The sequence below is a fragment of the Schistocerca piceifrons genome, chromosome 5 (assembly GCF_021461385.2).
Source record: "Schistocerca piceifrons isolate TAMUIC-IGC-003096 chromosome 5, iqSchPice1.1, whole genome shotgun sequence".
Lineage (NCBI taxonomy): Eukaryota > Metazoa > Arthropoda > Insecta > Orthoptera > Acrididae > Schistocerca > Schistocerca piceifrons.
In genome coordinates this window covers 534,603,692-534,624,761 of record NC_060142.1, presented here as the reverse complement: position 1 = coordinate 534,624,761, position 21,070 = coordinate 534,603,692, and the positions used below count along the sequence as shown (strand labels likewise).

At 40.9% G+C, this 21,070-nt stretch overlaps 1 protein-coding gene across 1 annotated transcript in view; it reads right to left on the bottom strand.

Moving 5' to 3' along the window:
- Window positions 1–19,764, bottom strand: part of LOC124799123 — a 96,409-nt gene extending 76,645 nt beyond the window's left edge. Inside the window, exons 1-3 of the mRNA XM_047262660.1 lie at window positions 19,750–19,764; window positions 10,074–10,282; window positions 5,617–5,736 (exon numbers count right to left, since the gene is read on the bottom strand). Of these exons, the coding sequence (XP_047118616.1) occupies window positions 5,617–5,736; window positions 10,074–10,282; window positions 19,750–19,764 (344 nt within the window). The remainder of the gene's footprint in view (window positions 1–5,616; window positions 5,737–10,073; window positions 10,283–19,749) is intronic.
- Between the last annotated feature and the right edge of the window lie 1,306 nt (window positions 19,765–21,070).

The window sequence follows — 21,070 nt, the reverse complement described above, 5'->3', positions numbered from 1 at the left end:
CAGGGATGCTGAAAGACAACAACCGACGCCATTGTCTCACCTTAACTCCGGACATGCTTTACAGTGCTGTTCACAACATTAATTGAGCATTTCCTGTAAAGAACATCATCTTTGCTTTGTCTTACTTTGTTATACTAATTATTGCTATTCTGATCAGATGAAGCGCCATCTGTCGGACATTTTGTGAACTTTTGTATTTTTTTGTTCTGATAGAACCCCATGTCATTCGAAGCATGTGTGTCAATTTGTACCTCTCTATCTACATTATTCCGTGATTTATTCAGTTTTCAAATTTATGCTGATTTTTGATCACCTGGTATATTAACAAATCAGCAGCAAGCACGCTCGGGCGCTGTTCTACACAGATATTTTCCATAATTCTTTATTGAGAACAACGACAAGCAGCTGACAATCGATGATTGCACGCACCGCACCGCCACGCTATTGGGCGACTAGTCGTAAGCACACTGTATGTATCCAGAAAATAATGAACAGTCCGCCGTTCTCCAAGCTCTTCCCGAGGTAGGCAGTTTAAGTGGTGATAGACCTACACAGGGTGCATGTGCATTATTGGAAGCTACGGCCATAAGAAGCATTACCCACAACCGCACAGCTTACGTAATGTCCCCACTGATTCTCCTGTCGACAAAGTTGTGGTATAAATTCATGATCATGTCGTGCGGATCATTTTTAAAGAGGCTTTCTCTTACCACCACTACCTTTATCCCAACAACTACATTTATTCCAAGTCATTATTTAAAATTATAAAAGTGTGAAAGTTCCGCACACGTCCCTTGGTAGGAAACTACCACGGAAGCTGCATCGGAAAAACCTGTTTCAGTCCTTGCTGATCAACCCTCGTACGTGCAACTGTTGACCAACTAACCGCCAAGACGAACCAAGGAGCAACCACCAATCGCCCAAACGAACCAAGGAGCAACCATCAGTGTCTCCTCGATGACTTTACAGCGAACGTTGCTGCTTCTGGGCCTCTGCAGCTCCCGCTTGGTTCATGTACCCATGCTGACTGCTGTTCTTCGGCTACGAAGGTTGCAATTTGCACGCCAGTACCGCAGCTGTCGTCCACTGAGAGGCAACAGGTGGTCTTTTCAGATGAAACACGTTTTATGCTCCATCAGACAGATGGCCGTTCGCGTGTACAGCTTGAAACGTCTGAAAACGAACACCCTGCGTCAATCGTCGGAATGCTTCAGGCCGGAGGAAGGGGTGTTATGGTCTCGGGAATGTTTCCGTGGCAATCTCTGGCTGATCTCGTCAATCTGCAAGACACAGTGGATAGACGCAATTATGCATCTTTCCTTGGGGCCTTGTCCACCTCTACATGCCGTGTGTTTTTTCCTCGGGACGATGCCATCTACCAGAAGGACAATGCAATGTGTTACACAGCTCGCTGCTTACGTGTGTGGGCTGGAGAGCACCAAGATGAGTTTACCGTACTCACCGGATTTAAACCCAATGGGGCATCCGGGGACCAGCTCGATCGGGCTCTACACGCCATAGATCCTCAATGGATAAACATAACGCAGATTGCCAACGTGTTGGAGTAGGTATGGCTCCGCATTCCTGTCGGTACCGTCCAGAACATCACTGACTCTCTTCCTCTTCGCAGCAAAAGGTGGTTATTCAGGTTTTTAACAGGTGGCCACGTTAATGTGACTGCACAGTGTATGTCTATTATTTGGTAGCTAGTTTTGGCTACAAATGAGAAAGGGAGCACATGTCATATGACATGAACATCTCGATAAGCTGACAGATAGATATCAGTTGCACGCGGCTTACCCAACGAACGTTAATGTTTCTTTGATGTGGTCTTATTGTTTTAGTGGTGTGTTATGCAGCATTTGACTGCCTGTAAAAATTATGGAAGAGAATAATGAGTCGTTCCACAGACAAAAATGATTTAGAAATACCAAAATTTTGATGAGACGTTTCTCAAGATCAAGTAATAGAATTATAGCATGAAAGTAAGGAAGGACACCACTGCTGAGCAGATCTGGGCGATTTATTTACGAGAAACTATTTGTGTAGCAGTGACGCGTCTTTATTTATAAAATAGTTTGTGTATCTGTCCCATAAATGTACGTGTAAGGTATTAATAGATCGTCATTCATTTTTTCTGTCCATACTACGAAGTTCTAAAGTTCTTTGTACATAATTATAAATTCTGCTAATGATTTTTTGCTGATTAAATACGAAGGAAGATTTAGACCCACGTGTTTTATGTCGGTATGAAACTATATCCATATGCTGTGTCACCTGTTGGAAAGAAAGAAAAGTTATAATTTCAGAGAAAGCCGCAATATGTGCCAGTAGGATAAAGACTGGGGTATTGGTTTATCTGCACTTTTACCCGTATTACTGTAAAATAAATTGTTGTGCAAAGGTTTCAACAGCTTAAACCTGCGGTGTCATATCATCTGAGACTGTATTTAGCTGTAGTTTACTTCATTCTGATAAAAGAAATTGTCATATATTACATGAGTTGAAAGGTAAGACTGAAGTAGGTGCTCAGTTTCAAAATTCGATGAATGACTAACTTTCTGAGGCGATAATATGTTAATATTATCTTACTTATAGAAGATATTTCTGAATACTCAACGTTTTGTAATATACTGTATTCTGCTTCTTGTCTTCTTATTCTTTCAGTATCTGTACTACATTTACCACAAATCATTAAACGTAAGCGTCTTTGTGTAAAAACCGGCCATAATGAGAAATAAGTAGATGTTATTTCTGACAGTGACAATAAATCAGTTTCAAACATAGTTTTGAGGAATTGTCTGCAGTTGAAATTCTTCCACAAACGTTGATAATCTCGTAGAAATTACGATAGTTGCTGCTCGGTCTTACTCCACCTTACGTGACTTCGATGTTCTTTTTAAAGCACAACACTGCAAAGACAGAGGCATGTGCAGTCTATAGAGTAGCAACTGTCTTGTAAAACTGACCATGTGTTGTTAGTTGATGAGCTGTACTCCAGCGTCCCCTTGTACAGTGCTTGTTACTCAGCACCAATTTCTCAGACTGTTTTCAGACATACATTTTCCTACTGTGTGCTGGCGACATGTCGCTGAGCAATTTTTTTAAATTTTAACACCAACATATGTAACTTAATTTGGATTAACACAAAAAGAAAGGTTATCGATCACTAATTAATATTCAGAGCGTATCAAAGATAATATTGCAGGTTCTGCGTCGAATAATATCTCTGTTGAGGGACGTTAAAAGAATATTCTACCCCTTGCCAACCATGCCAATCGATCTAGCCTGCGGTTTTATAAATTATTTCATCGAACATACATGATACTTTGATGTCTAGCCTGGTGTGAATAGTACAGTTGGCAGTACTTTTCTCTGCAAACTGTTTGAATCTGGTGTATGTACATCAAAGTAACAGAACATAATGTATCTTGTCTCTGTACAAAGAATGATAATGGTTTCCTTCTTAGGCAACTGATCGCTAATAAATAAATCAGGAAGAGAGAATGAAATTAAGAATTAAAATGTCACTTTTCTTGATTCCGTCAGTGACGCTGTTACAGTTATAAATGTAGTAAAACTACAGGAAGCAACGTTAAATTGGTAATCACACAGTTCTGTCAATCTTTTTTTGTATTTGTTTCACCATACAGTCATTTTGTATTTAATGCAATGGAACTGTGGAGCCCTTGTTATTTCCGGTTAATGAGATTTTTTCACTAAACTGTGTTCTACATCTACATCTCTATACACCCTCAGCAACTTACACTACGGTGCGTGGCGGAGCGTACCCTGTAGCACTACTTCTCATTTCCTTTCCTGTTCCACTCACAAGCAGAGCGAGGGAATAATGACTGTCTATATGCCTCCGTATGAGCACTAATTTCTCGTATATCATGTTCGTGGCTCTTACCCAAAATGTATCTTCACAGCGGTAGAATCGTTCTGCAGTCAGCTCCAAATGCCGTTTCTCTAAATTTTCTCAATAATGTTCCTCGAAAAGAATGTCGCCTTCTCTCCAGTGATTCTCCTTGGAGTTCCCGAAGCATTTCCGTAACACTTGCCTGTTGTTCGAACCTGCCGGTAACAAATCTAACAGAGCAGTCTCTGAATTGCTGCAATGTCTTCCTTTAGTCCGACCTGATACGGATCCCAAACACTTGAGCAGTGCTCAAGAAGAGCTCGCACTTCCGTACTATATGCGGTCTCCTTTACAGATGAACCACACTTTTCCAAAATTCTCCCAATAAATCGAAGTCGACCATTCTCCTTTCCTTCCATAATCTTCACATCCTTGTTCCATTTCATATCACTTTACAACGTTTCAAACAGATGTTCAAACGACGTGACTGTGTCAAACAGGACTATACTAATCCTGTAACCGATCATTATGGATTTTTTTCTCTTCTGATCCACATTAACTTACATTTTTCTACATTTAGAGCTAGGTGAAATCCATCACACTAAATAGAAATTTTGTCTAAATTATCTTGTATCGTGCTACAGTCACTTAGTTTCGACAGATTACAGAGCACCATTGCATCATCGGAAATATATATATATATATGACCACTGTTGAAAACAACATTGGTCCTACCACAGTTACTCCTTACAAAGAGCCGGCCGGAGTGACCGAGCAGTTCTAGGCGCTACAGTCTGGAACCGCGCGACCGCTACGGTCGCAGGTTCGAATCCTGCCTCGGGCATGGATGTGTGTGATGTCCTTAGGTTAGTTAGGTTTAAGTAGTTCTAAGTTCTAGGGGACTGATGACCACAGCAGCTAAGTCTCATAGTGCTCAGAGCCATTTGAACCATTTTTTAAACCCTATGAAGAGGAAGCCCTTGGTGTCAAAGGCAAAATCATACAAGATACAGATTTGTAAGCAAGTAGGTAAAATATTCTCAACGGAGCTTTCTTGTCATTCTCCTTAAGCCATGTAAGGAAAGCATGGAAAACATAATCTGCATGGGCAGGGACGAGTACCCAATCACTCTGAATGTGGGTCCAGTTCCCTAACCACTATGCGACCCCTCTCAACAGAATTAGAAAATTCTTTGGAATATGGATGCTGCATCTGTTAAACGGTAACTGAAAGCAAAAAAGAAAGAATCAGTTCATTTGCAAAGTATGCACTGTCTTGAGAGGAACACAACCGATAATGTGCGTCAGTTTCAGGCATGGAAGTAAGTTATTTGTCTTATTCATTTCGATAGGATCAGTTTGCTGATAGGAATGGAGCTGAATAAAAAAGTACTGCTAAATTGAGAAAAATACTCTTTGAACATTTATTTATCGTTTTATAATTTCACTTCTTGCACACGAGTATTAATGTTTTTGATGGTATAAATACTGTGCATGAAAGAAGAAATGTTACAGCAGATGTAGGTAACATGAGGTAGACATGTAAATATAAGTTAATCAGTACCACACAGTTCGATCTGCAAGACCCATACAGGAATGGCGAGTGCCTTGACGAGGTCAAAGACTGCGGGCAGCGCTTCGACTACTGCCAGTTGCCGTAGTACACGGAGGCTCCAACAGGTGGTGCTGGTGCTGGTGCAGGTGCCGGTGCCGCCGCCACTACAGGTGCGTACGGGTACGTGTAGTAGGGATACGTGTAGGCATACGGGTAGTAGTAGGGCACTGCTGGGACGACGCCTTTACCGTCCGAGCGCGCCAGTTGCGAAGGCGCCGCGATAGCCACATACGGCCAGTAGTACGTCGAGTATGGATATCTGGAAGTAACAAACAGTTTTAGTGTGAGATCCATTTCAGTTTGGGGCAAAGTGAGTCTGCACTTTCATCTTCCTAGTGTAAACCTATTTGCATCCTGCACCACACAATGCACATCCAGCATCATCTATATGCTCTTAGAAATCAGACCACCTAAAAGAAACTGAAGCTAAATAAGTGTAAACTCACCATGTCTATCACAGAAAGCCTCTCAGACTTCGTTAGTTGACTGTGCAGTTTGATACGAAGATCTACAAGGTGGTGCCGACCAGTCCCCCTAAGAAACATTTAGTGACGTATGTGAAACTATCTCCAATACATTTTTATCACACTGTTGATGAACCAGTACTGCCTGACAATGCTCAACCCCCAATTCACTGCAGCCAGTTGTTTCACTCTTCCCCCGTAACTGCTGCACATGTACCATGACATAAAACATTATATTACATCTCTCCTACCAAACTTTCACCGAGCTAAATGTCTAATATTTTCGAATCTATGGAGCCCTTAAGAAACACATCCATATAAGTAAAAAATACCTCAATCGGTATATTAGTGACACCATACATATAGCTACCTAGCCTTCCTTCCAGATTTCCTATGTCTTCTTCCTGCATACCCATATCCCCAGGCTACGTCACTTACTCTTCATAGATAGTAAATTAGTTCAAAAACGAATGGGAGGCTATCTGTATCCACATTATCTGAGTATATGATTACCTTTACCCTTCCCATCTCCCTCACACGTCTAATTCTGACGATCCAATTCCTTTCACCAACTTAGTGAATTACCTCGAATGAATATTAGGTATCACTATAACACAGATTTCTCAGTTCAGTATTCATCACCATAAAGCCACCATCAAATTAAATTTCTAACTCAACATTACCAGTTTTCTGGAACTTGTCAAATGTCTTGATCTCTTAATTAAACCAATTACACCTTCACTAAACCAGCATTGCCGTCCAATCCGTCACAGCTTGTAAATGTCTGCGAATGTTTCGGATTGGCAACTGCCGACCTTTGTGTTTTCTAACCTGTATAACATATCGAGTCAGGACGCTCCCATAGTTTATAATATTCCATGATCACCTCTGTACACAGCTTCATTTCCCAATAGCGCATTATCGAAACATTTTCACACTACCAGTAAAGGTACACTATTGTTACATTTTATTTTTTATCTTCAGTACGTTCAAACCTTCTACATTTAATACCACAGCAGCTTCCGCTACTTTCTAGATGTTTGTCTTTATTTTTATTTACCGCTGGAAGTAAACTTTTTTTAAGTTTATCACCGTCCTTGTAATGTTTCTGTCTTCGTCTTCTATGTAAAACAACGACATATCTCGAATATTCCGTCAATACAGACAATACAGTGGTTATCCCGCTTATTAACAGATGTACTGAGCTACTGCTACTTTTACATTCTTTTATCCATCCATTTCTCCAACATTATACTCTGTTTTTATTACGTTGCAGTTGTTAACAATTTTCTTCACAGTATCTTGATGATCACGCAACGACTCAGGTAAAATATGTTCCTTTCTTCACTCTACTAGTCATGACTCAGGAATTATTATTTCGCTCCCCATTCCAGCAAAATAACACCTTTCGTGTGGCCCTTAATTCTTCAGCTCTAATCTCAACTGTTCCATTTTCGTACATACGTCCCTACAATCCCCTCCTGGTACCTGGGTACAGGATTTTTATTTATTATGGTATTCTCACACATTTATAGCAGTGGTTATCACCCACTCTAATGAAGTGCTGATTTAACAGTGCTGAGCACCATGGGAAATACCGTGATTTTAGCAGTCTCTGTATGTAGATCTTAGATTTTTTTGGTTGTCAGTCTTTTCACGGGAAATTACATGTTCTCTCTAGGGACTGGTACCGTTTTAAACTCTATGGAATGCTATGCAGCGCCAAATGCAGCGGTAGAGCAACAAATACCGCTGTCCAGTTAGCATGAATGCACAATAATGTGAGAAACTGAAACAATTGTTTCAGGCCTGAACTGTTAAAAGTTGCTCCACCCAATTTGAGGGTAGTTTTGGGAGACTTCACACATTCATCCAGTCGAATGCTGCTCCTGGGTTCCACTACTTCCAACCAATAAAAAAAAAGTAACTTTAGAAACACTTTTTTTTTCAATTTTAATCGTGGCAGTCAACATTCAAAACAGAAACGCTGAAGTTTACAGTAAATCCATTAACGTGATCAGATGTGAAGTTTTGCAAGCAAACAAATATAAAAAGTATTTTTTGAAGTTTATTCCTCGTTTCTTCGCTTCGTAGAACATTAATGTGGCACTTTTTGCCGATATGCAACAGGATTTTCTCAACCATTCCGATCTTTTATATTATAGATTTTATAATTTCAGTGTCAACCAAACACCGTTGGAATATAATAGCTTTTTCGCGAATATTATCTATCTGTATTTCATAGGTCGTTAGTTACCCTGAATGTAATCATATGATGGTATCATTTCAGATTATTAAATATTAAAAGATTCCATACACTATTGAGATATGCATATCGCTCTGGTATCAAAGTGATCTATTTTAAAAGTACAAATTGGATGATCCTGTCATTTCAAGTAAGTTAGTTTTGCATAAGTCCTATCTAAATTAATACTTGCGGCATAACACGTTTTCACATTCAAATTCAATCATATCAAAAATGGCAGTTTTAGAATTTTGCCTGGTTTTAGATAAATTTCTGCGGACACACGCGCTCTTTCTAAGGTTATCACACATCCACAAGGAACAATTTCTATAATTGGTCAGTGTTTCGTCTCTCGCATATGTACTGCTGGGTGTTTGCACTAAATTTTAAGCCATTTTGACAAACATCTCCAGACTCACTGATGCTGTCAGTACCAAGAGTATTAAGTACATTACCACTGCTATAGCAAGAAATTACTTTCATTTCCTGCTATATACAGCGAAAGCAACTTGAAGTATGAGGAGATGTACTCAGTGCAAGCATTACAATTACGTAACTCAATGTGTCAAAAAAATACTAAGCCAGATAATCCGCTGCGTGTTCTAGATTACAGCTGCACTGTTTACGTGGATCGCTCAAAACAGATACTAATATTCGCAGCTGTGGATATAAGCTATGTTATGGAAATATAAAATGAATAGCCATCTGTTGTTATTTCTCTACAGCCTCCATGTGACACCGAAAATTTTATCTTACGATGATATTAATTTTAGAGGAGGAAGTAATTGTTATAAAGAACAGAAAGCAATAATTAGGTATAATGAAAAAATTGCAGACAGGCAATACTGACATTTTGAGGGAGATTTCTTACAACGAAAGCTTATTAACAAATTTTATCATTGATATTTCTCCCATATGAAAAAGCTGGAAGTTTATGTGGTAGAAACTGAACTAATGGAAAAAGAAAATTATCATTCATTGTACCTGACGACGAACCGTTTATAAAGAACGACTGATTGCAACTAAACAATAGTTAGATAATATTGTGTTGGTTTCTTCCATGCTTGGTGAAAGGGAATATTTTTGTAGGATGGGAGAAACTAATCATTCTTGGTAAAAAAAAAAGAGATTTCATATTCTTGTTTCTGTAATTTCTCCCTCGTAAAAGATTCCTCGTGGAAGCGTCAGGGATCGTATGGTGGTCGTAATAGCCGTAAAGTCACGTCTTTCACGTTCCATGTACCAGCTGTTCGAGAAAGGGCGAAAATTATGTTAATAATGGCAATGGTTCACTGTTCCAAGATTTAAATGTGTGAAATATGTTACACTTGTTGAAAGGTGTACCTACAAATGCTGAATTCTGTAACACTATCGATAACTTCTTTTTGTTTTGATCACCATATTACCTTTTTAACGATTCACCATACATTACGAGCGTCAGGTTAGCTCCAGCATCAAACAACAGCAAGTGTTGCCACATATCTGAAGATGGGGCTACTTCGAAACAATTAATGCCTGACGACTGCTTAATAAAGATTTTTGGCAATCGAGACAAAAGGTAGTTACGAATAGTGTTGTATATGGCAGCAGATCTCTTGAAAGACTTTCGGTCCAAAGCGATTGTGACGAGGTCACTGAGGGTTTGTAGCCTGTGACTTGAGTGCCACCACACGAGTGTCGAGCGGTACTCGTCCGGCCATCCTGATTTAGGTTTTCCGTGATTTCCCTAGATCACTCCAGGCAAATGCCGGATGGTTCCTTTGAAAGGGCACGGCCGACTTCCTTCCCCATCCTTCCCTAATTCGAGCTTGTGCTCCGTCTCTAATGACCTCGTTGTCGACGGGACGTTAAACACCAGTATCCTCCTCCTCCTCGAGCGGTACTCACGGGTAGATGGGCGCTGCCGGGACGGCGCTTCTTTCACCGATGTCGCCGACCGCCGTCCTGGAGCCGAGGTCCACCTCCTTCCCCTCTGCCTTGGCTTCAATCGTCTTCCCTTCCGCTTTGACCTCCTGAGCTTTCTCCTCCAACACGACGGGCTTCGCCACGTTCACTGCTTCGTCCGCAACGATGGCGCCCACCACGACTACCAACAACTGCAATCATATACCACACCTCCATTTACCTGTCACATTTGGTTGCAAACGGAGGTAATAATAACACTTTCACACGCTTGAGCAAAGTTGTAAAGAATATCGAAATGTTTTAAACATTCTCTGATTAATGGTCAGTGCTGTTTCGGAACTTGCTGTGCAAGAAGAAGCCTGAACGAAAATTTTAGGAAAATACTTGAAAACTTAATTATTTTCGACTTTTGTAGGTTACATTGAATTTTTAATCAATTTCTGGCATCCTTGGAGGTCTATGTGTGCTATAAAACGTTCTTAGGCACCAAATACAGATAAAATTGTGTGTTCATATCCAGAGACATTATTGTAGTAAAATGTCACGCTATACTTGTTTATCGCTTGATTTTTTTTATCTGCTGTTTCAGTATTACAATATTGTTAAATAGATGCCGAAGATGGATTTTGATCAAAACTGCGCCATTGTTGAGTGGCCGACTTTCGAAAGTCAATCAATTCGAAACCCCTATTGCCTTTACCATTGTTGTAAATGGATTAGTAACGAAAATAAATATATTCCAGCAGTGTATTCAGGAACATGAAATGGCCTGCAACAGACCGCTGAGAAATCAAAATCCCAAGCTATCAAAATTGTACGGTGTGATTTACACATCCTAATATTTTTATCTTATTAAAGGCAATGTTTTCGGAATAATGGTTTCGGGGATTTCTATCAAAGTTTCAAGTCTAATCTGTAAGGGAATCAAGCCTTGAACTTGTACTTCACAGATGATAATATAAAGCTGGGCCTGAACTACAAGGAGCAGTGTAGGATCTTGACTCGGTAATTTAAAAAGTTACTCAGCTGTAATAGGCCAAAAGAGAAAATTACCTAACTCCATGCTACCCACGTACTGACCAACTCACATCCACCATCTAAGACCGAAATTAAACAGTTCTTTGATCGTCTCACTACCATCATCAACGTTCTGCCCAAAGGCAGGTTTTCACATGGTAACTCTCCATGCCCTCTTGTCTTCTGCCATCCTCTACAGATCCACGTAGTTTACGTTTTCCTTCATGTCGTCTATCATCTTGTATCTACTCGTTCCCCTCAATCTCCAAGTGTAACCCTTTCCGACACCCTTTCGTTATTCACTGTTTCAACCTGGCTTACCGGCTTATCTTCTCCTTTCTCCTTCACATCTCAGACTTGATGTTTCAACCACATATTTTAACCTTGTTTCACCCTTTCGTCTCAGTGTCCATGTTTCTGTCCTACAGGGTCCCACACCCCAGAGAAAACACTTGCCAAGCTTTTTTTCTGAGACCTTTATCGAGATTGCTACATAACAAACTCCTCTTTCTATCGAATGCCTCGTTCGCTGTAGCAGTATCTTAATATTTGTCGTTCTTCTTCCTATTCCGATTGCCTAGGTTTTTTTTCTGTACTGGTTCCCATTCCACGTTCCAGAAAAGCTTCAGTCAGATCTTTTAGAATTTTATTTACAGGTCGTTCACTTTCTGCTACTAATACCGTGCCATCAGCAATAAAGAATAATAAAGCAGTTGGAGATGACTCATTTGTGGCGGAGCTCCTGAAACTGTCGAATGAAGATACTCTCAACAAATCAGCTGAACTCTTTGGCGAGATATGGAGAGCTGGTAGGGTACTATCTGGCTGCCAGTCGGCACTAATCCACCGACTTCTTCAAAAACGAGACAAGAAGGACGTCAAAATTATAGGCGTGTTTCGTTAGTCTCCGTTCCATAGCAGATGGAGGTCACTTTGACAAACAGGCTGGGAAATGCCAGGCCGGTTTCAGGAAAGTATATTCTTGCTCAGAGCAGATTTTTAACCTGAAAAACACTATAAGGTACAAAGAGACTTGTAGATACGGCTATGAGGTTGTACTTATTGTCGGACTCAGTTGACCGCTGGTCCTTAAATAATCTGAAGGAATTAGTAGATGAAAAAGCAGAAAAACTGAAATGAAATGATCGTGTGGCATTGTTGGCCTGGAGGCCCCAACCGGGAAGTTAGGCCGCCGGATTGCAAGTCTTTTTTGAGGTGATGCCACAAGGGAAGACGTCGGTGATGATGAAATGATGATGAGGACAATACAACGCCCAGTCCACGAGCGCAGAGATAATACAGAAATTTGATTAAACACTCTGATAAACATAGAGCTAAAAGTGAATTTCGTTCGCCAAATCTCGGACCTCTTAGAGATCAAAACTGGCGTCAGAAAATCAAATGGCTCTGAGCACTATGGGACTCAACTGCTGTGGTCATCAGTCCCCTAGAACTTAGAACTACTTAAACCTAACTAACCTAAGGACAACACACACATCCATGCCCGAGGCAGGATTCGAACCTGCGACCGTAGCAGTCGCACGGTTCCTGACTGCGCGCCTAGAACCGCGAGACCACCGCGGCCGGCCTGGCGTCAGAGAAGGTAATGAACTCTTGCCACTCTTTAACTATCGTTTTGGAAAACCATATTTGAAAACATAGGAAGTCTCTGACCCAAGAGCGGGGAATGAAGACCAGTTCAAACTAGAACCCAATGTGTGTACGTTATCAAGTGACTTATCCACTTTTGGCCAATAGTATTAAGTGAGCAATCATAAAGATTGATCGACATACAGAGGAAGCTGAGAAAATAGATTACAGGTCTCCTTTGAGAGGACAAAATACATAGTAAACGTCAGCGATGGACCAGGATGAATGATTTGAAGCCAGTGAGAGGTTAATCTTGTGAAGAAATTTAGATACCTGGGTGAGGCAATTCAACAGAAATAGCTTACAAGGAACTGATCAATCTTAGGATCTGTAAATTGAACCCAGTATATCACTCGACGAAAAACTTCTACAATAAGAAGTCGCTCAGCACTGAAGTCAAACTAAGACACTACGGCACAGTTATTAAACCACAAGGATTATAAGCTTCAGGGACTTTGACTATTAATAGAAGGGAGCTGGTCGATAACTCATTCAAAAGAGAAAGCAAAATATTTAGGACGATTTTAGTCAACAGATATATTAATGGACAGATATGTTTGAGATAAAATGAGGAATTGTGCAGTAAATTATCTATTGAGTTACATAGCGACGATACTGGTGCCGAAATGGAAGACGACAGTGGCCCCAATTCCAGAATTTGGTCTTCCGACATTGTTTCACTGGGGAAGATCGTAACACGGTCCCTAACTTCAATCATCGTACGATCGCCGAAATGACAAGAGATTGCGGAACAGAAAAACAACTACAATCGCAGTGGAAAGGCATCTGGAGCAAATGAGATACCTGTAAGGTTGTACAGAGATTATGCGAAAGACCTTTCTCACCCTCTAGCAGCAGTTTATTGTAGGTCTCTCTAGCAACGAAGGGTACCTAGTGGTTGGAAAAAGTGCAGGTCATTCCCGTTTTCAAGAATGGTCGTGGGACAAATTACATGAGTAAAGGGCTATGTCGCTGATGTCATTCTGTTGTAGAACTTAGGAACATGTTTTATGCTCAGGTATTATGACGTTTTTGGACAATGAAATACTCCTCTAGAGAAATCAAAATGAATTCCGTAGTCATAGAATTCAACACGGCGCTCTTAACGGAACAAAATCGTCAGATGTAAAGATAATTTCTGGAGTTCCCCAAGGAAGTGTGATAGGACCATTACTGCATATTATAAATAAATGATTTTGTGCATAACGTCTGAAATTCCACAATGCTGTTCGCAGATAATGTGGTTGTCTAGATGAAGGTAGGAACGCCGCAGGGAACCGTGGCGATTTGGAGGAAGATCTACAGAGGATTGATGAATGGTGCGAGAACTGGCAGTTGACCCTGAACGTAAATAAATGTAACATGACGTCTATACATAGGAGAAGAAATCCACTATTGTAAAATTACACTAAATCCACTACTGTAAAATTACACAATTAACGACAAACTGCTGCGAATAATGACTACCATAAAATATCTAGGATACAATTCGCCAGGTAACGAAGTATTTGGCTACCTTAAGAGAGTCATAGCTACTCCTGCCAGTTGCTCCCCGTTTTCGACCACCTTCACATTTTCAAGCTTACAGTGACTACTGCAGCAGAAGCGATACCCCATTATTTATCCAACGTACAACTGTCACAGTTACTCCTGCCAGGTGCTCCTCCAGTTTGCCGATTTACTTCACCCGGTGACGAGGCATTTGGCTACCTTAAGAGATCATAGTAACTCCTGTCCGTTGCTCCCCCTTTTTGACGACATTCACATTTTCAAGCTTACTCTAGCTATTCCAGCAGAAGCGATACCCCATTATTTATCCACCTTAAAACTGTCACAGTTACTCCTGCCAGGTGCTCCTACAGTTTGCTGATGTATTTCACCCGGTGACGAGGCATTTGGCTACCTTAAGAGAGTCATAGTTACTCTTCCCCGTTGCTCTCCCTTTTTACCACCACCACAACTTCAAGCTTAATCTGGCCAATCTGCCAGAAGGGCTATGCAACTATTTGGTACCTTAAGCTTCTCATAGTTACTCCTGGTAGGTATTCCTCGAGTTTCCTGATGTAATTCGCCTGGAGACTAGGCATTTCACTACGAAAGCCGTCTTTATTCACAATTTAGTACATGTGAATAACACAAGGTAGATTCTTAAAACTTGTGCGCCAGTACCACCGAGGGGTAATCAAGAATGAAGGACGGTATTATTTCAGAACTCTTGTAGCCCCAGGAGTCAGGGCAACCTAACTTAAAAGAAACGGCCCTCTAGCCTATGCCATCCCTGAACATCGGCCTCAGAGCTGCCATCTTTTCAAATAGGCCGAAGATCCAGGCGGTTCCTCCGAGCACCCGCTGGCAGGCAGATGTTGGTGCCCATGTCCCCCTCCAGTTCAACGTCACCGTATCGAATCCTTGCTGCTGGCTGCCGGACCGATCTAAAGTGGCATAACTAGGTAAAACAAACAACAGGAGAAGCAGGTGCCAGACAGACTAATAGGACGAATCTTAAGGTAATGTTATTCTTCCTCGAAAGATGTGGCTTTCAAAACACTTGTTCCATCGATTCTTGAGTGTTGCTTATCAGACTGGATTAACAGAAGAGAGAGACAAGATTCAACAAAGATTGGGGCCCTTCGTCACGGGATCGTTTAGTCGGTGCGTTGGTTTTACCGAGGTTCTCAGCAAGCTCCAGTGGCAGACGCTACAAGAGAGGCGATGTGCATCGCGGTTAGGTTTACTGTTGAAGTTACGGCAGAGTACGTTCAGGTAAGAGCCGGAAAACATATTGCTTCCTCCCACAACGTCGTGCGAAATGAACACAACGAGGAAATTCCAGACATTAGAGTCAATACTGAGATTTACCGACAATCATTCTTCCCAAGCGCAATTCGCGAATGGTACAGGGAAAGAGGGATCAGTTGATAGTTCCAGAAGTACCCTCTGCCACACACCGTCAGGTCTCTTGCAGGGTATGGATGAAGATGTACAGAAAGACAGAACCACTAACATCATCAGTTAAAAAGAAAAGGTTCTTGTTCTGCGGGCACATCTTGCAAATGCCCAACGATCGTCTAGAAAAAAAAAAAAATTATATATATATATATATATATATATATATATATATATATATATATATATATATATATATATATGGGTGCCCGCAGAACAACAACCTACATATTTATTTCTCAGCATAGGCACCCTGGCGGTGTTCTCGAACGTGTCCTTTAAGTTTAGGGAACAGATGGGGCGAAGTCGGGACTGTATGGAGGATTATCGATGACGATGAACCCAAGGCGGTAATTGTTGCAGATGTCGCAGCACTCGTGTGTCAAACTGAAGAAGAGGGTGCTCCTCATGTGGAGGAACTCTTCGAATTCGAAACTCGATTACAGCACATTTTTTTCTCATGCGCCGAATTACCGTAATTACGTTACACATCGCTATGTACATGCTAAAATCCGGAGTACTTTAGCGACAAAGAGCTGCAAATATGTAGACATGAAAAATAAAGATGTGGAATCTTAATAACGTTTGTTTTATTTGAAAATCTTTAAGAGTTTTCACCAAATAATTCGTAGGCATTACTTTTCAGGACGCCCTCGTAAATGGTCTGGCATTTACCATTAGCAGTGGGCAGCACTTAGAGGACAGATTGATGAAATTATCTAAGATCGGGACAGAGCTTTCGGACACTGTTGAACCCAAAATATCTATCTCGGAATGGAGAATGACGTGTGATCAAATTAGTGTGAGTTCGAATGTCACGACACAGTCAAGTCACTGTTTTGGGTATAAGTGATAGTGGTTCTCAATTTTAGGGCGTTAATGTAAGAGCTTTTTGTAGTGAAGTAAACGCAACAGTTGTTCATCCAGAGAGAGCTTCAAAAGCCATGGCCCCGCTACAAGCAGCCACGAACATAGCTTTCAATTTTTGAAGCCGTTATCTCAAAAATCTCCGCTCTGTTAAAGGCACCGCTTCCTTAAAAAAAAAATAATTCTGCAACTTCCTCGCCATTATTTTAGTTCTTACTGTTTCTGAATAAAAGTTTCCTATTCAACTTCTTGCCAAAGGCCTTGTCGCAGTGGTAACACCGGCTCCCGTCAGATCACCGAAGTTAAGCGCTGTCGGGATGGGCTAGCACTTGAATGGATGACCGTCCGATCTGCCGAGCGCTGTTGGTAAGCGAGATTCACTCAGCCCTTGTGAGGCAAACTGAGCAGCTACTTGATTGAGAAGTAGCGGCTCCTGTCTCAGAAACTGACATACGGCCGGGAGAGCGGTGTGCTGACCACATGCTCTTCCATACCCGCATCCAATGACGCCTATGGGCTGAGGATGACACGGCGGCCGGTCAGTACTGTTGAGCCTTCTTGGCCTGTTCGGGAGGAGTTTAGTTGTAGTTATTCAACTTCTTAGAGACTTTGAAATAACTTTTAACGCAATTACTGCTGGCTTCCTTTATTAATTGCATAACTATGCCTAAATACTTAACGTGTAAGCTATTAAACCTGTTTTGTCTGACAGTTAACGTCAGATCAACCCCAGACGCAAAAACAAATAGGAAAGCTATAGGAATAAATATATTTTGTCTGTATATGAAATGTCGAAGATGACCGTAAAAGTGTGAAGAATAACAAACTTGTTTCACATCTACCAGCCACCAAATAGATTCCAAATCTGCGGGCTGGTCGGCAGAATTTTTATCGATCCTTTAACTTGTAGGAATGGTTTTTCGTGTTGAGAAACTCTACGGACGTGTAAAAATTCCACTTTCATGTAACATAAATTATAGACAGCTTTAGTTGGATAAATTTTTAACGAAACAGAGCGGTCATCGAGCTGAAAAAGGCTTCAAGGGCTGCTTTCTTTACACGTCTTAGTCATTGTAGGTAGTACCATGTTGTCGTCACACTTCACAGCACAGGTAGTGAAGGCGGCGATATATAGTTTAATGCGAAGTCTAAACCATTATGCGATGTCAAATTTTACCAGAATACCCTCCATCCACGCGTAATACTAAAGGTGCCTCGCGCACGAACGTCTGGGTTACAACATTGATGCTTAATCAGTCGACTGACAAAGCCATTAAATAAGAGTTGGGTAGCCATGCTCCCTGAATATAATGAACTTGAATGTACTGTATCAAACTAACAATTGCTAATTAATTATACTACCACTCACTGTTGGTTGCAATCTGGCGAGCGTTGTGGCACGGGGTTTAAATCCCTGTCAGACACTCAAATTAAATTCTTCGTGATCGTCTCACATCACCAAAGAACATGCCAGGAGCTGGCTTCAGAATGAATACGACAGGTTTGCCTCCTCATCCTTCATATAACCCAACTTTCGCTGTCAATAATACCCTCATCGTCGACAAGATCTTAAATTCCAATCTGACTTCATTATTTTTCGTTGGTTGTAATAAATTAACCTGATGTTACTACAGTTAGTAGTAACAGGTGGCGTAATGCACTGCTACTTCCTTGCAAAGCCTGCTAAAATTTTTTTCCTTCAAGTTTTCGCGATCAGTAAGATTACTCTTTCTTCTTTTCATGATAACAAGAAACAGCTGCCGAGGTGAATACTTTGTGTATGCTAAGCTTATAAGAAAAGTTGTGGTTCGTTCCACAGAGATTAACTGTAAACAACACTGATACACTTAATCACATGAAACTACAAGAACCTTCCTTTGGATGGTTATGCTTCGCGTATAATTCCCATGTAGTTTAGCTATTGTTCAGTCAGTTAAAGGGCAACCCAGTTTTTGATCGATGGATATGAGAATGAAAGAAGCACGCTATTACATTGAACATCGGTGAGGAACTGCAGGACCACAACCCCACCAAAAATAATGTCACTACATAATTTTTCATAATGCGGGGCCGCAGTCATAATATATTTCTTTAAAGTCAGTACCGCCATTAGCCGGCCGCTGTGGTCGAGCGGTTCTAGGCTCTTCAGTCCGGAACCACGCGGCTGCAACGGTCGCAAGTTCGAATCCTGCCTCGGGCATTGATGTGTGTGATGTCCTTAGGTTAGTTAGGTTTAAGTAGTTCTAAGTCTAGGGGACTGATGACCTCAGAAGTTAAGTCCCATAGTGCTTAGAGCCATTTGAATCATTTTGAGGTACCGCCATTAGACTGTTGTATATTTACAGTGTTACATTTACACGACTTCAAAGTGCCATTTTCTAATGTTTTAAGTGTTATAAATTGCCTGAGATGGCATACTATCGTATTAAAATACAGTGTTATAGATTACAGTATTATAAATTGCCTAAGATGCCATCTTAGGCAGTTTATAACCCTTAAAACACTTGAAAATGTCACTTTGAAGCCGTGTAAATGTAACACTGTAAATAAACAACAGTCTAATGGCGGTACTGACTTTAAAGAAATGTCACTACAGTCTGTCTTGTTAAATACGAATCAAAATTCGCGTTCGATTTATAGAAGTTCATAAGAAGATATAATTTAACGAATTGTTATCTTTGTCATGGCATTGTGGGTAGGTAACTGGTATCAGTTTTGCTGCACAACTCGGCCTACACCTACTTCACGTTTACTTCTGCATCTACATTTATACTCCGCAAGCCATCTTACGGTGCGTGACGGAGGTTACTTTGTGTGCCACACTCACTCTCCTGCTTTCCTGTTCCAGTTGCGAATGTTCACGGGAAGAACGATCGGTGGTTAAACTCTCTGTGTGCTCGAATATCTCTAATTTTACTTTCAAGGCCTCTCCGCGAGATATGCGAAGGAGTAAGCAATATACTGGTCGATACTTGTAGGAGTCTACTCTCTTGGAATTGCAACAGTAAGCTACAACGTGATGCAGAACGCCTCTTTTGCAACGTCTGTCACTATAGTTGCCCGAGCGTCAACGTGACATTTTCGTGTTGTTACGCCGTGTAACAACGCTTAAAACGAATATTTAATTCGAAGAGCGACCTTTTTCACTTAAATCAGATAACTGGGACATGCTACTTACGAGAAACGCCCTCATGATGACTCGTTCTGTCTGAAGACTGAGAAACTAATGTTCCAATAGAGGGCCCCGCTGTGTATATATGCTGCAGAAGTCGTTATCCAACCTCAGCCTCATATCTTAATAGTATCTCTCCTCCAGGACATCCTACTCACCCGCCGGAGATTTCGCTGGTCAGAATGGGATTTCTGTGACGTGTTTCGAGAAGCGTAGCGTCCCACAGTGAATGAGGATGAAAATAGCTAACGCAACTTGCTGTCGCTTCAATTAGATGTATAAACGCGGTGACAAAACAGTGAAAAATAAACGTTGTTTGTGAACTACAGCGTAACGTTTATACATTATTTTTTCCTCCGTCATTATCAGTGTCATTTCAGAGATATGGTATTAGCGATGGGAACGTTACCGATAAAAGTGCCAATAAAGCGCAGTTACCAAACACAGTTTTCCAAAATTCTTTCACCAAAGAAAACGAAGTAAATATTCCAGAATTCAAAACAAGAACTGCTGTCGACATGAGTAACTTAGAAGTAGGTATCCTCAGTGTGTCGAAGCAGCTCTGATCACTTAAGAAACACTAGTCTTACCGTCCAAGTTGTATACCAGTTAGATTCCTTTCAGAGTATTCTGATATAAAGCTTCATAATTAGCTGTCATATACAGCCGCTCGCTTTACAAAATATCAGTAACTAAAGACGAGAAAGTTGCACAGATTATGCCAATAATCAAGAAAGGAAACAGAAGTAATCGGATGAATTCCACACCCATATCAGTAATGAAGATTTTCAGTAGCATTTTGGAAGATGAACTGTGATTGAAGGAATGTTATCAATTACGTCGAGGAAAACTATCTACTCACACAGTGTCGGCACGGATTCAGAAACTATCGTTCTTGTGCAACGCAAGTAGCTCCTTATTCTCAGGGAATCTCAAAATGATTCCATATTTCTAGATTTCCACAAAGATTTTCATACCGTTCCCCACAAGAGGCTTCTAAACAGGTTGCATGCCTGTGGAATATCGTCTCAGTTGTGCTACTGTATTCGTGATTTCCTATCAGCAAGGCGGCAGTTCGTAGAAATTGACGGAAACCCATTGAATGAAATAGTTGTGAGATGCGCCGTTCCTCAACGAAGTGTAATAGGCTTCTGCTGTTCCTAATCTACATAAACGTTGCAGAAGATGCTGTCATTTACTGTGTCGTAAAGTCATCATAAGACCAAAAACAATTCCAAAATTATTTAGACAAAATATCTGTACGCTGCGAAAAATGGCAGTTGACCATAACTAATTAAAAGTGTGAGGTCATCTAGAGAACTACTAA